General features: G+C 40.8%; 1 protein-coding gene across 2 annotated transcripts in view; it reads left to right on the plus strand.

Moving 5' to 3' along the window:
- LOC113024705 (glycine receptor subunit beta-like) overlaps nucleotides 1-12,438 on the plus strand; it is a 79,011-nt gene that overhangs the window by 11,804 nt on the left and 54,769 nt on the right. For both annotated transcript variants that reach the window (XM_026171983.1, XM_026171984.1), the window contains exon 2: nucleotides 2,760-2,889. In XM_026171983.1, the coding sequence (XP_026027768.1) occupies nucleotides 2,760-2,889 (130 nt within the window). The remainder of the gene's footprint in view (nucleotides 1-2,759; nucleotides 2,890-12,438) is intronic.

Below are 12,438 nucleotides of genomic sequence, written 5' to 3' on the forward strand. Positions count from 1 at the left end.
GCTGAACTACCTCCAGATCAACGCCAGTAAAACCAAGGAACTGGTGGTAGACTTCCGCAGGCACAAGCATTCTCCACTGCAACCACTGAACATCCAAGGTATGGACATTGAGGCTGTGGACAGCTACAGGTACCTTGGTGTTCATCTGAACAATAGACTGGACTGGACTCATAACTCAGACGCCCTCTACAGGAAAGGGCAGAGCAGGCTGTACCTGCTGCGGAGACTCAGGTCGTTTGGAGTGGAGGGCCCACTCCTGAAGACCTTCTATGACTCTGTTGTGGCTTCTGCTATCTTTTATGGCGTGGTCTGCTGGGGCGGCAGCATCTCTGCTGGGGACAGGAAGAGACTGAACAGGGTGATCCGAAGGGCCAGCTCTGTTCTAGGATGCCCTCTGGACCCAGTGGAGGTGGTGAGTGACAGGAGAACGGCGGCTAAGCTGTCATCCCTGATGGACAACATCTCCCACCCCATGCAGCAGACTGTGACAGCACTGAGCAGCTCCTTCAGTGGGAGACTGCGGCACCCACGGTGTGGGACGGAGAGATTTCGCAGGTCTTTCCTCCCCACTGCTGTCAGACTCCATAATAAAGACTTTAACTGATCAAGCACACACATCCATACATATGCAATAATACTAAGTGCAATAATCCTTTCTGTCATTGTTGTATTTTTACTCAGTTGTATATAGTATTTGTATTTGTATTCTACTCTTATCTTATTGTATATTTATTTTATTTTATTCTACTGTATATAGTATTTTATTTTATTCTATTCTGTACAGTTGTGTACTGTATTTATTCTTATTGTATTCTAATTTTTGCCTCATAACGTTTGCACTGTCCACTTCCTGCTGTGACAAAACAAATTTCCCACGTGTGGGACTAATAAAGGTTATCTTATCTTATCTTATCTTAAAAATGGATGAATGAATGAATGAATGGATGGATGGATGGATGGATGGATGGATGGATGGATGGATGCATGTTTAAAAAAATATGACACACAAACACACACGCTCCTATAAGCCACTATGACTAGGTAAATTAAGCCAGCATCCAGTTACTTAGCTTGTTATTGGCAGTGATAAGATTGGTGTAATAAAACAGTTATATAAGCCATCCGGTGATATTAAAATCACTCCACTGATAATAAATGCCAATGGTGAAACAAGCTTGGGTCTGCATGTTCGATGTATCAGAGGAGTTTGGAGAAATTTAAAATATTTCCTCAATTATCTGTCAGTCTATCATTATAAAAAAGAGGAGAATTTTGATGTACAGCATATAATGCTTTTGAATAGAAGAACCTTTCCTTTTGATTTGTGATTATTTATATATTTATTGTATTCATGTTTTTTATTAAAGACAAACATTCAAATTGCTGGTAGAAAGGGCAAGAGAATCTTCGATCCCAGTAACTGGTCAAAAGTAAACAACAACAACAGAGTGTTTAATTTGGGAATTTTGCTTGTGCTTGGATAGCTCTTTTAAAATGATGGGCAAGGAGTACAGAAATCTTGTTCATTTTATTGACTCATCATCTTCTGAATCTTAATAAGGCCAAAGACAAAGAAATGGTGATCAACTTCAGATGGAATGAGGAGGATGTATAAAGGCTATTATTAATTAAACAATTTTCCAAAAAGTTGCAAAATATTTTCCAAAAACCTTTGAATGAAAGTTGAACTTTAACCAAATATTAATTGTTTATATAGCAATAGCAAAAACATTCATAAACTTGAAATGTTGGAATTAGCATTACTATCCCAGAAAAAAACATTCTATGGACAGGCTCTATTTTCCGAGGAAGCTGAGGTCTTTCAACATGTGCCACAAAATTCTTCAGTTTATAGTGAAGAAGATGTTGTATTTTGATGTGGTCAGCTCGGGGAGCATCAGAGCCAGTGACACCTACAGATCAGGAAGGGCAATCACACTGAACTTTTTTGATTGGCTGCAAACTGTGCACCATTAAAACTGTGTCAGAAAGGTCACTGAACATGTCATTATTATTGTTACTCATAGACAATCAAGGCCATCCTACCAATATGTACCAATGCTGCATTACTGAGTATACAGACTTTTAGTACATATACTGTAAGCTACATGTATAAAACCAAAGAATGTAAAAAGTGATTTCTGTAGCTATGAATTTATTTCTTCTTAACATGATTTTTTGTCACATTAAATATCTTGATAAAATATAATGGTAAAATACTTCAAGTGAGGCATCTCAAAAACCTACATATACCATTTTCATGTAGAAAGTGGCATCCTGCTTTTAAAAAATGTCCTTGACCGTAGATATATGGATTAACACTTAATGAATTGAATAACTATATCCAATTAAGATGAGGCGAGTATAAATGGTGCTGCCACTCCTAGGTTTATAAGGGACACAGCAATAATAGATCATTATTATTATTTATTTTCATTATTATTTCTGTCTGGCTAGTTTGTCAGCTAAATACCTTTCTGTTTTATACTCCGTGAACATTTCTAGGACAAATTTCAGTGAAGTATTTTTCAAGCTTTAAGCTGAATGTGATAGCATAGACACAGATAAATACTGTAAAGAGTCTCAAACAAAGTGATGTATTTCCAAAACGTAATCACATCTATAATGATATGCATAAAAAAATAAATTCTAGTGGATTCCTACATGTGGTGAAATCTTGTGCTAAGTTTGCAACAATATTGTTCTTTTTTTAAGCTATATGTTGTATGTACTGAGGCCAGTATTAAACTCTGTTTCAGGCACCATGGCTGTTGGATTGAGGCCAGTGATTTTGCTGCTTTTGCTGCTCTGCTGTTGGCAACTTGCCTCAAGTAAAGAAGGAAAATCCACAAAGAAAGGAAAAAAAGGAAAGCAAGTTGTCTGTCCATCGTGAGTAACATACAGTTGTCATATATATATATATATATATATTTGGTGTCACGGTTCGATATTTTTTCGATACAAAAAAATGTTCATGCCTTTTTAATTTGTCATTTATTAAAATTATAAATATATATTTTAACTCAAAAGTACAGTTTTTAAATTTAATGTTGCTGAAACAACAAAGTAATAAAAAAAATAAATCTATCTGATCGAGAAATCACTGATCTTTGGAAAAGAGAGTTTATTACAGAGAAATGGCTCTTTCCAAAATAAAAGCTATACTATACGCTTCTTCAGGGCTATATTCTCAGCAGCATATTAAACATATCAGGTCCCCATAAGGAGAATCATGTGCTAACGGCTGTCTAAATTATTCTGTAAAGTTTGTAGCATGCATGCTTGTTGTTTTTGTCTGCTTCCACTTGTCTTTGCACTAGGATGATGTCAGAGTAAATGTGCAGTCATATTCGTTGTGTTCCCACTAGTGCTGTCAGCGTTAATCTGAAATGACGTTAACGCCACAACTAGGGTTGCCAACCGTCCCTTAAAAAACCGAATCGTCCCGTATTTAGAAACAAAAGTACACGTCCCGTATTGAGCTAATAAGGGACGCACTTTGTCCCGTAATACAGTGAGAATCAAAAGTAGTCTATAAATGTTTATGGAATTAACGCTTTGTTTGAAATCATAATTCCCAGCCCCTCTCCTGCTTTGTGACCAATGAGCTGACACCACACTTATGACAATTTGAGTATGGCAATTCAGATTACCGCTCATCTCATTGGTCGAGGAAAGGTCGCTTACGGAGAAAATACCGGAAGACAACAGATGACCACAACAAGAAGCATGGCCAACAGGGAAACAAACGCCGACACTGCGGTGCAAGTCTCGGACGACAGTACACCTAAAGCTGGGCAGACACTGTGCGATTTTTTCAGTCACGTTATTCAGCTCCTGCTCAAACTGCACGATTGACTCGCAGAGGTTAGAAGTTGGTCGGTCACGATGCAGGGTCTCACACTATACCGCCTGATGCTCTGATGCGACCTGAGTGCTCACACTGTGCCTCCATAAAATGAAGGTTATAACAGAAATTATGTCGCTCGCTCGCGCTCTCTCTCTGTCTTTCACAGACACGCACACCACCACCATCAACTTTGCTAAATTGCTAATGAAAAACATTGATCAGGCAGCTGTGATTAAGCAGCAATGTAAATCCAACTATTTTCACGGTTGTTGTGGTCGTGATAATTTTGTGATGCCACATCGAAAAGGCTCGGATGAGCTTTCCAAAGTTCTACAAGTTGTGCCTCCATCGCTTGTGTCCAGATCACAGGCCGCACAGCCGTGCTGCTTCGTCTTTTTCACCGACGTTTACGTGTTTGCCCGTGAGCAGTGTGAGCGGCTGTGGTGACACCCTCACGAGCGATTGATGATCGGGAGCTGGTCGTGAGGTGTTAATCGCTTCTCGTTACCCCACGTATACTACAAGATGCACGATCAGTGGCATGTCTAGAAAATTTTTGTTGGGGGGGCCAGGTAGGGGCACAGATTTGGAGAAGGGTGGCAGATGTAATTGGCAGATAATGTTAAAAACAATTCTACCAACCGTTAACCATAATTCAATAACCCTGTAAACCTAATAACCGAATGCGCTTTTAACTCTTATTAGAATGAGATTTTAACCACTACGGTGCAAAGTTTTTAGATACTGCGTTGATAAAGTACAAGAGATACAATCAGTCAGTGTTTACTCAGCATTCAAGGACATCAATATTTGCATAGTATTTTTACTGACATGTAGTGCACATATGTTTTGGGCAAAAACATTTTTGAATATTAAAATATGAACATTTTTGACATACAATTGGCAAATTAGCCAATGCCTGTTAAAAAAAAAAGAAGATAATCTTCTCACAAACTGGTGTTTGATTTTGAAACAGGAAAAAAGTGGGGAAACAAATGAAAAGACTAACATTTGAATAAAACCTGAAAGCAAGTAAATACTTTCTATGCTGCGTTATGGTAAACTTTGGTAATATTGATAAAGAACAACACTGGCTGATGATGAAATCCAGTCAGCTGGCATGGTGACACTGCCAGTATTAACCTGCAGGGCTGGACTGGGACAGAAAATTGGGCATTTTGACTACAGACCGGCCCACCAGGTATTAAAGCCATAAAGCCTTTGAATGAAAACAAACACTGTTGTGACAGTGATGTACACAGTCTTTTTGGTATATGTATGATTTCTATACATTTTATGTCAGATAAAAACTTTGGTTGTACGATTTAGATAATTATTTAATAAAAGCGAGATATTTTAAATGAGAATAAAAAAGAAAAGTATTTCTTTGTGCCCCCCTCTCCCTGTTAATGCCCTACCTGCCCCCCTGGCAACACTTTGCTAGACCCGCCCCTGCACAGTTACCAGCTGTCAGCTACTTAGAAAAGGATCCTGGTGTTATTTGTCTCTCAGAAACAGTTCATAACTTCCCTTCAACTCATTCATGTCACCTAAAAGGTAAACCTGTTTCTCCATCACCTGTTCAGCTCTGATGATTCAGTAAGGACATCGCCTGGTTTCATCTTCATGTTTCCCTCTCACCACATATCCAAACCGACATCATGACCAGCAGCTTTACAGCTGTGGCTCCAGCAAACATCAGCTGATACTAGAAATTAATATTAAATAAATTCTAACAACAGCTGATCAAGCTTAAACGTGCTGCTGTTGTTTAGCGCGACATCCGCTGGTTTCCTCTTTCATGGCGCAAAGTGGGCGATAAACAAACAAGAGAGACGATCAGCTGATCATTGATCAGTTTCATGATTGAAGTAGCAATAGAAGAGGCAGCTGTAAAGACAGAAAAACTCCAGCTTTGTGTCTTTTTCCATCCTAGCTGAAGTACGGGACAAACTGCGTCTCTTCTCAGCTCAATACGAAACGCGTAATATTTTCTCTGAATGAGGGACCATTCCATTTTTTAAGGAGCTGTTGGCAACTCTACTAACTAACCTTATGAATAAAATAAAGTTCACTATCAGTAACATCATAGCAACTGAACAGCTGTATAGAAACTCCTCATGCTAGCTCACGCAGTATGAGGTATTGTAACTGACTGTAAAAAGTCAGCACAATGAAAATAAACTGCACCTAAACTTGGTTTATATCTGACCCAGATAGACTGCAGGTCATAACTTCTTACCTGAAGTTCAGTTCACCTGACACTTGGACCGGCGGCTGCCTCGGGTCTCTCCTCCTGCCTCACCTTCCCTCATCCACCTGTTGCCTCTGTGGAAGCTCCGCCATAGCCACCACCAAACAACTGAGTTATTTTTACACATCGGCCAGCATGTGGCCAATCCACCACTTCTCATTGTTCATGCCGTTACAAAAAAAATAAATAAATGGTAAATGGCCTGTACTTGTATAGCGCTTTTCTAGTCCCTAAGGACCCCAAAGCGCTTTACACATCCAGTCATCCACCCATTCACACACTGGTGACGGCAAGCTACATCGTAGCCACAGCCACCCTGGGGCGCACTGACAGAGGCGAGGCTGCCGGACACTGGTGCCACCGGGCCCTCTGACCACCACCAGTAGGCAACGGGTGAAGTGTCTTGCCCAAGGACACAACGACCGAGACTGTCCGAGCCGGGGCTCGAACCGGCAACCTTCCGATTACAAGGCGAACTCCCAACTCTTGAGCCACGATCGCCCCTAATAAGTCATCAGCCCACCATGCAAACGTCCGATGGCTAGTCCAGCTATGTTAACTTGTTAATCTTTCGCCGAAAAAATGTTTTCTGCGGTGCCGTCTTTCGTGCTTGGCTCTCCTACCTTTGCTAACATGATGCGCATATTGCAGAAGCTGGTGCTGCATTCAGTTACCCTCGGATATCTGAGCTTCACTGTGAAACCATAATCGTACATTTGATAATTCATTAAATTTTATTGTTTTAGCTTCGGGGTGGCACCTGGGGTGGCCAGTCTGGTTGGGGGGGTGGCCTGTGCCCCCCCAGGCCACCCCGCTGGACACGCCACTGTGCACGATGAAGGCCAAAATTGGGCCAATCACCAAATCGGTCGCACGACTCAAAAATCATCTCAAAATGGGCCAGAATTAAGCCCAGTAAGCCCAGCATTAGAGCAGCAATGTTTGTTCCCCTCAGAGAAAGAAAAATAGGCTGCAAAAGTACAGGGAGGAATGGGAAAAGGAAAACACCTGGCTGGGAAAGTGCACGATAACACCTATAAAGCGCACTGCACTGTGTGCCGGCGCACTTTTTCCATAGGCATGCTTCTAGTGGTGGGCACATGAAGAACATGAGGGGCGTGAAAGCTCGGGGAACCCTTAACCAATTTTTTGTCCACCAGGCACAAACTCCGAAGCACATACAAACTCCAAAACACGTAAAAACTCAGAAGCACATAAAAACTCAAAACAGTACAATGACAACAGAAGTGCTCCAGGATGCTAGGGGCAGTGTTGAGCTTTTGTTACCTAGTGGCTACACAAGCCAGCAAGTACCAACGACCGGATCTGGTAATAACAGGTAAATAAACTTTTTTGTTTTTTATTATTTGACTATATGTGAATGCTTGTGTATAAATACACAAACAATACACATATGCTTTCATGCTTTCAATTGTGTAATTTAAGTCATCTAGGTAGCTCTGCTTTGGAAGTTTGGAAGTTCAGTTCATGCTAGAAATGTGTTTTGGAGTTTGTACGTGTTTTGTCTCTAGGGGCCACCGCATATATTTATATATAAACATATATAAATATAGCTGGATAAACCCCCATAATACAAAGTAACACAGTACGACATGAAAAACAGTACAACGTAATGGAACACAGGCAAACTAAGGTAATGAGTGAAGTGGAAACAAACAAAAAAAACCCCCAGAAATTAAAAGTCCAAAAACACAAACACAGGGTCATAGGACGTGACAAGTCTACGTGTACAGTAACTTGTTTATCATAAACACCATATGGGGCAGGGATAGCTCAGTAGGTAAAGTGGTCGCCCCATGATCGGAAGGTCGGCGGTTCGAATCCACTTAACGGCTACCCTGAGGTACCCCTGAGCAAGGTACCGTCCCTACACACTGCTCCCCGGGCGCCTGCTTAGTGGGCTGCCCACTGCTTCACAGAGTGAATGGGTCAAATGCAGAGAAAAACAAGTAATTTCCCCATGGGGATCAATAAAGTATCCATTATTATTATTATTACTGATTAACGTAAATATTTTTTTAAGATTTCTAAAATCCTATGTTTGTTATGTGATCTAAAATCTTACTTATAGCCACTTATAGCAACTAATAATATAATCACTTATTTGTCAGTATTGCCATTCATATATTTTAAGTTTGATGCTTTGTATATACCAGTGTCCTACATTTTGTTTCTGAACAGAGCCCATCAGTGACTTAACACTGCTAATCTGTAACAGTGAAAAAATGAAAGAAAATCTGTATGCCCATGCTAGGAGCAGAGACCATGCAATTCAATACGGCAAGTAATTCAGTATTTAGCTCAAATCAAGACTTTTTCATAAGAGAAACTGTAGAAATGAAATGTGTGTCTCTGGTTCTACCATGATGTATACAGTGACAACAGAAATCCAATAAAGCTGTAAAGCTCCATTAAGCAAAGTTTAGCATTCATTTAAAAAAATGAAATGTACGGATCCTAACACTCAACACTGAACTCAAAACCTTATAAAGATCTCTAAATTCATTGTTCTGACTTATAAGTCCAGCGTGTTAAATCCTAGTCCTTAGCAACTAGCAACTGTTGGCTAATACTCAAGTCCTGTTCCTTACATATAGTTTAAAACATTTTCAAGGCCCATATCCTCATTGGGATTTCTTTGTTCCAATTAGCCACAATCTAAACAAACAATAGGAGTGAAATTTTCCTTCAGTCTTCTATAACTAGATAGCAGAGGTGGTAAACGTACAGAAACGTAGTAGAAGTATGGATATACGAGTGTTAAAAATTACTACAGTAAACGTTGAAATACTCAGTTCAATTCAATTATATTTATACAGTGCTAAATCACAACAACAGTCACCTCAAAGCGCTTTATATTGTAAGGTAGACCCAACAATAATATATACCAGGGGTCAGCAACCTTTAACACTGAAAGAGCCATTTGGGCCTGGTTTCCACGCAAAAGAAAACACTGGGAGCCGCAAATACTTTTTGACATCTAAAATGAAGATAACACTGTATATATTGTTTTTTACCTTTATGCTTTGTTTGAACAACTAACGTGTGTTGCTTATGAAATCTATGAAGTGCTACAGAGAAAATTAACATTTTATTTATGTAATTAACACATTTTGAACTCTTTAAGAAATATAACGAAAGGAAAGACACCAACATGAATTAAAATGATCCATGTAGCAAACAAAAACTGTATATGTATATATATATATACATATATATATACATATACACACACACGTGTATATGTATATATATATATATTTTTTTTATTTTTACACATATACATACATGCATATATATATATATATATATATATATATATATAAAAAAAAAAAAATATATATATATATATATATATATATATATATATATATATATATATATATAATACACACAAGCCTAAGCAGATGTTCATTGGAGGTCTTATGATTATTGGGTTTTTCTCTGTATGTATTATTGTAGCATCTACCTTACTATATAAGGCACCTCGAGCTGACTGTTGTTGTGATTTCATGCTCTATGAATAAAATTGAATTGAATTGAGGTGAATTGAACTGAGTGAGTAGATCTGAGCAGATTTACAAAATTAGGAAATTGCTGCGGTACTTTGTGTGAGACATATGATAAGAGAAACATTTAAATAAAAATAAAAAGTGCTAAGCAGATTGATATATAGATGAACACAGGTGATGATCAGTGCAAAGTTGCAACAGGTGTAGAGAACACAATACAGGGGTCATGTGTTTGAATTAGAGCAAGTGGTGGGAACAGTCTTATGGTTATTGTTCATGAGTCCAACAGCAGAGGGGAAGAGACTGTTCGTATGGCAGGCAGGAGTTGGACCCAAAATGCAGGCACTCAGGCATGAGGTTTAAACACAAAGAACTCAGGGTACACAGGGTTTAAATACACTGGGAAGTAACGAGGGGAATGAGACACAGAAGGAGGGCACAGCTGGGAGAAATCAGGACTGACGAGACAAGCAAAGCAGGACGCATTCACATAAGACACGGACCTACAAAGTAAAACGGAAGTATCAAACACAGACGCGAACTTGACACGGTGGAGACAGCAACTAAAAAACACAGAAACATAAACCATAAGGCAGAGGACTCTAAGAACCGAAAGACACAGAGGGAAACTCAAACATGCAGACACAGACTTACACAGAACAGAGGGGACACAGAGAAACATGAAGGGCAAGGGATCGAAACTAGAAACCATAGAATAACTCACACAAGTACAATAATACAAAAATCACAAAGAACTAAACATGCTGGGTCAGGATACCCAGGACCCTGACAGCCTCAGGACATACATCCTCTGCTGGGCCTTCTTTATGACGGAGGGAATGGTGGGCTCCCACTTGAGGTCCTGGGTGATGATGGTACCCACAAAGCAGAATGTGTCCATAGTGGTGATGAGGGTGTCAGTCAGGATGATGGGGAGGAGTCGGGATGTTTGCTTCCTGAAGTCCACAATAATCTCCACTGTCTTCTCGGCATTCAGCACCAGGTTGTTGCGGCCTCACCAGGACACCCGAGTTCAGCCTCCATCCTGTAGGCAGACTCATCCCCGTCCGAGATGAGTCTGATAACTGTGGTGTCATCTGCAAACTTAATTATCTTGACAGGCTGGTGGTTGGAGGTGCACTAGTTGTTCTACAGGGAGAAAAGCAGAGGAGAAAGAACACAGCTCTGAGGGGAGCCGGTGCTGATTGTCTGGGAATCCGGGACATTCTTCCCCAGCCTCACATGTTGCTTCCTGTCTGTCAGGAAGTCAGTGATCCACCGGCAGATGGGATCAGGCATATTCCCTCGGAGAAGGTCTGGAATGATGGTGTTGAAGGCAGAAGCATCATCTGCAGACCTGTTTGCTCTGTATGCAAACTGCAGAGGGTCCAGGAGGGGGGCCTTGAGTGTCTTGAGATAGGAGAGAACCAGGCGCTCAAAAGACTTTATGACCAGAGCCACAGGTCTGTAGTCATTTAGACCAGTGATCCTTGGCTTCTTGGGGACAGGGACTTCTATGGTGGAGGACTTGAAGCAGGCAGGCACATGACATGTCTGCAGTGAGGATTTGAAAATGCCAGAAAACACTGGGGGCAGCTCGTTTGCACAGTGTCTGAGAGTGGCAGGAGACACATCATCTGGGCTGGGAGCTTTACGAGCATTCAGGCTCTTAAACTGTTTCCTCACAGATACAGACAGACAACCTGTTGATGGCTAACCAACCAGACATAGTAGTGGTGGACAAGCAGAGGAAGACAGCCATAGTGATAGATGAACCACATCCAAGATCTCTTTCCAGAACAGCGCAGTCCTAGGAACAGCAGCAATACTGCGTAGGACTCTCAAGCTCCCAAGCCTCTGATATATATGTGTGAGTGTGTGAACAAACAACATGCTTTGGTTAGCATCATGGATGTTATTTCAGTACAGATATTATGTGAGTATGGCCAGTAGAAAGAACAGAACAGATATCTGCTTGTCTGTCTGTATTGGCATACAGTGCTTCAACAGCACCTAGCATAGGAGAAAAATTGGAACAGTCTGTGACCAGGGTGTGATGGGTCTGCACTGTTGTCTTGTCGTTTCCTGACTTCAGATTTCTACAAATCCTGAATCGAGAGCAAGTACTAATGATGTTTTTTCTGCAAACCTATCTGGGCTTTTGAGAGTATTCAGGTCCATGTTGTTTTGACTGCATCACAGGACCAGTGCTTCAACTCCACATCTGTATTTAGATTCATCACAATACTTAATGAATCTGCATCCAGGATTACTATTTCATTTTGTTTTCTGTTCTGATTCTGGTTGTGATCCCTAGCCAGTGCATTGCTTGCAGATATATTTATATGCTCACACGCTCACCTCGCAGTTGTCTCTGAGGTTAATGGTAGGGCAACCAGGGCCCTGGATTTTAACCTGAGAACCCTGTGGCATTCACATCTGAGTTTGAGGAACCCACACAGTGTCGACCCTTGCAGATGGAGTTGCAGCCTCTGCCTGACTTAAAATACCTGGTGTGAAGACAATATGAATCACCCACTGTTTTGCACAGATGGTCCTCTCTATGTAGGAGAGGTTTGCTAACATGCACGACCAAGAACATTTCTCAGCCTGTCTCAGCAAAGCCACCTGCGGCAGCAGGAACTGCAAGGTTATAGATGGCTTTCTAACTAATGCTGAACTGCCAGTTAACCCTTCAGATATGTTGGCCCAGTAGGAGGCCAACTATTGCAGCAGACTTGGAAGACTTGACAGAGGAGATGCAAAGTAGCCTGTCCAGATGCACTAGGGGCTCAAGAAGG

Source organism: Astatotilapia calliptera, chromosome 6, assembly GCF_900246225.1.
Source record: "Astatotilapia calliptera chromosome 6, fAstCal1.2, whole genome shotgun sequence".
Lineage (NCBI taxonomy): Eukaryota > Metazoa > Chordata > Actinopteri > Cichliformes > Cichlidae > Astatotilapia > Astatotilapia calliptera.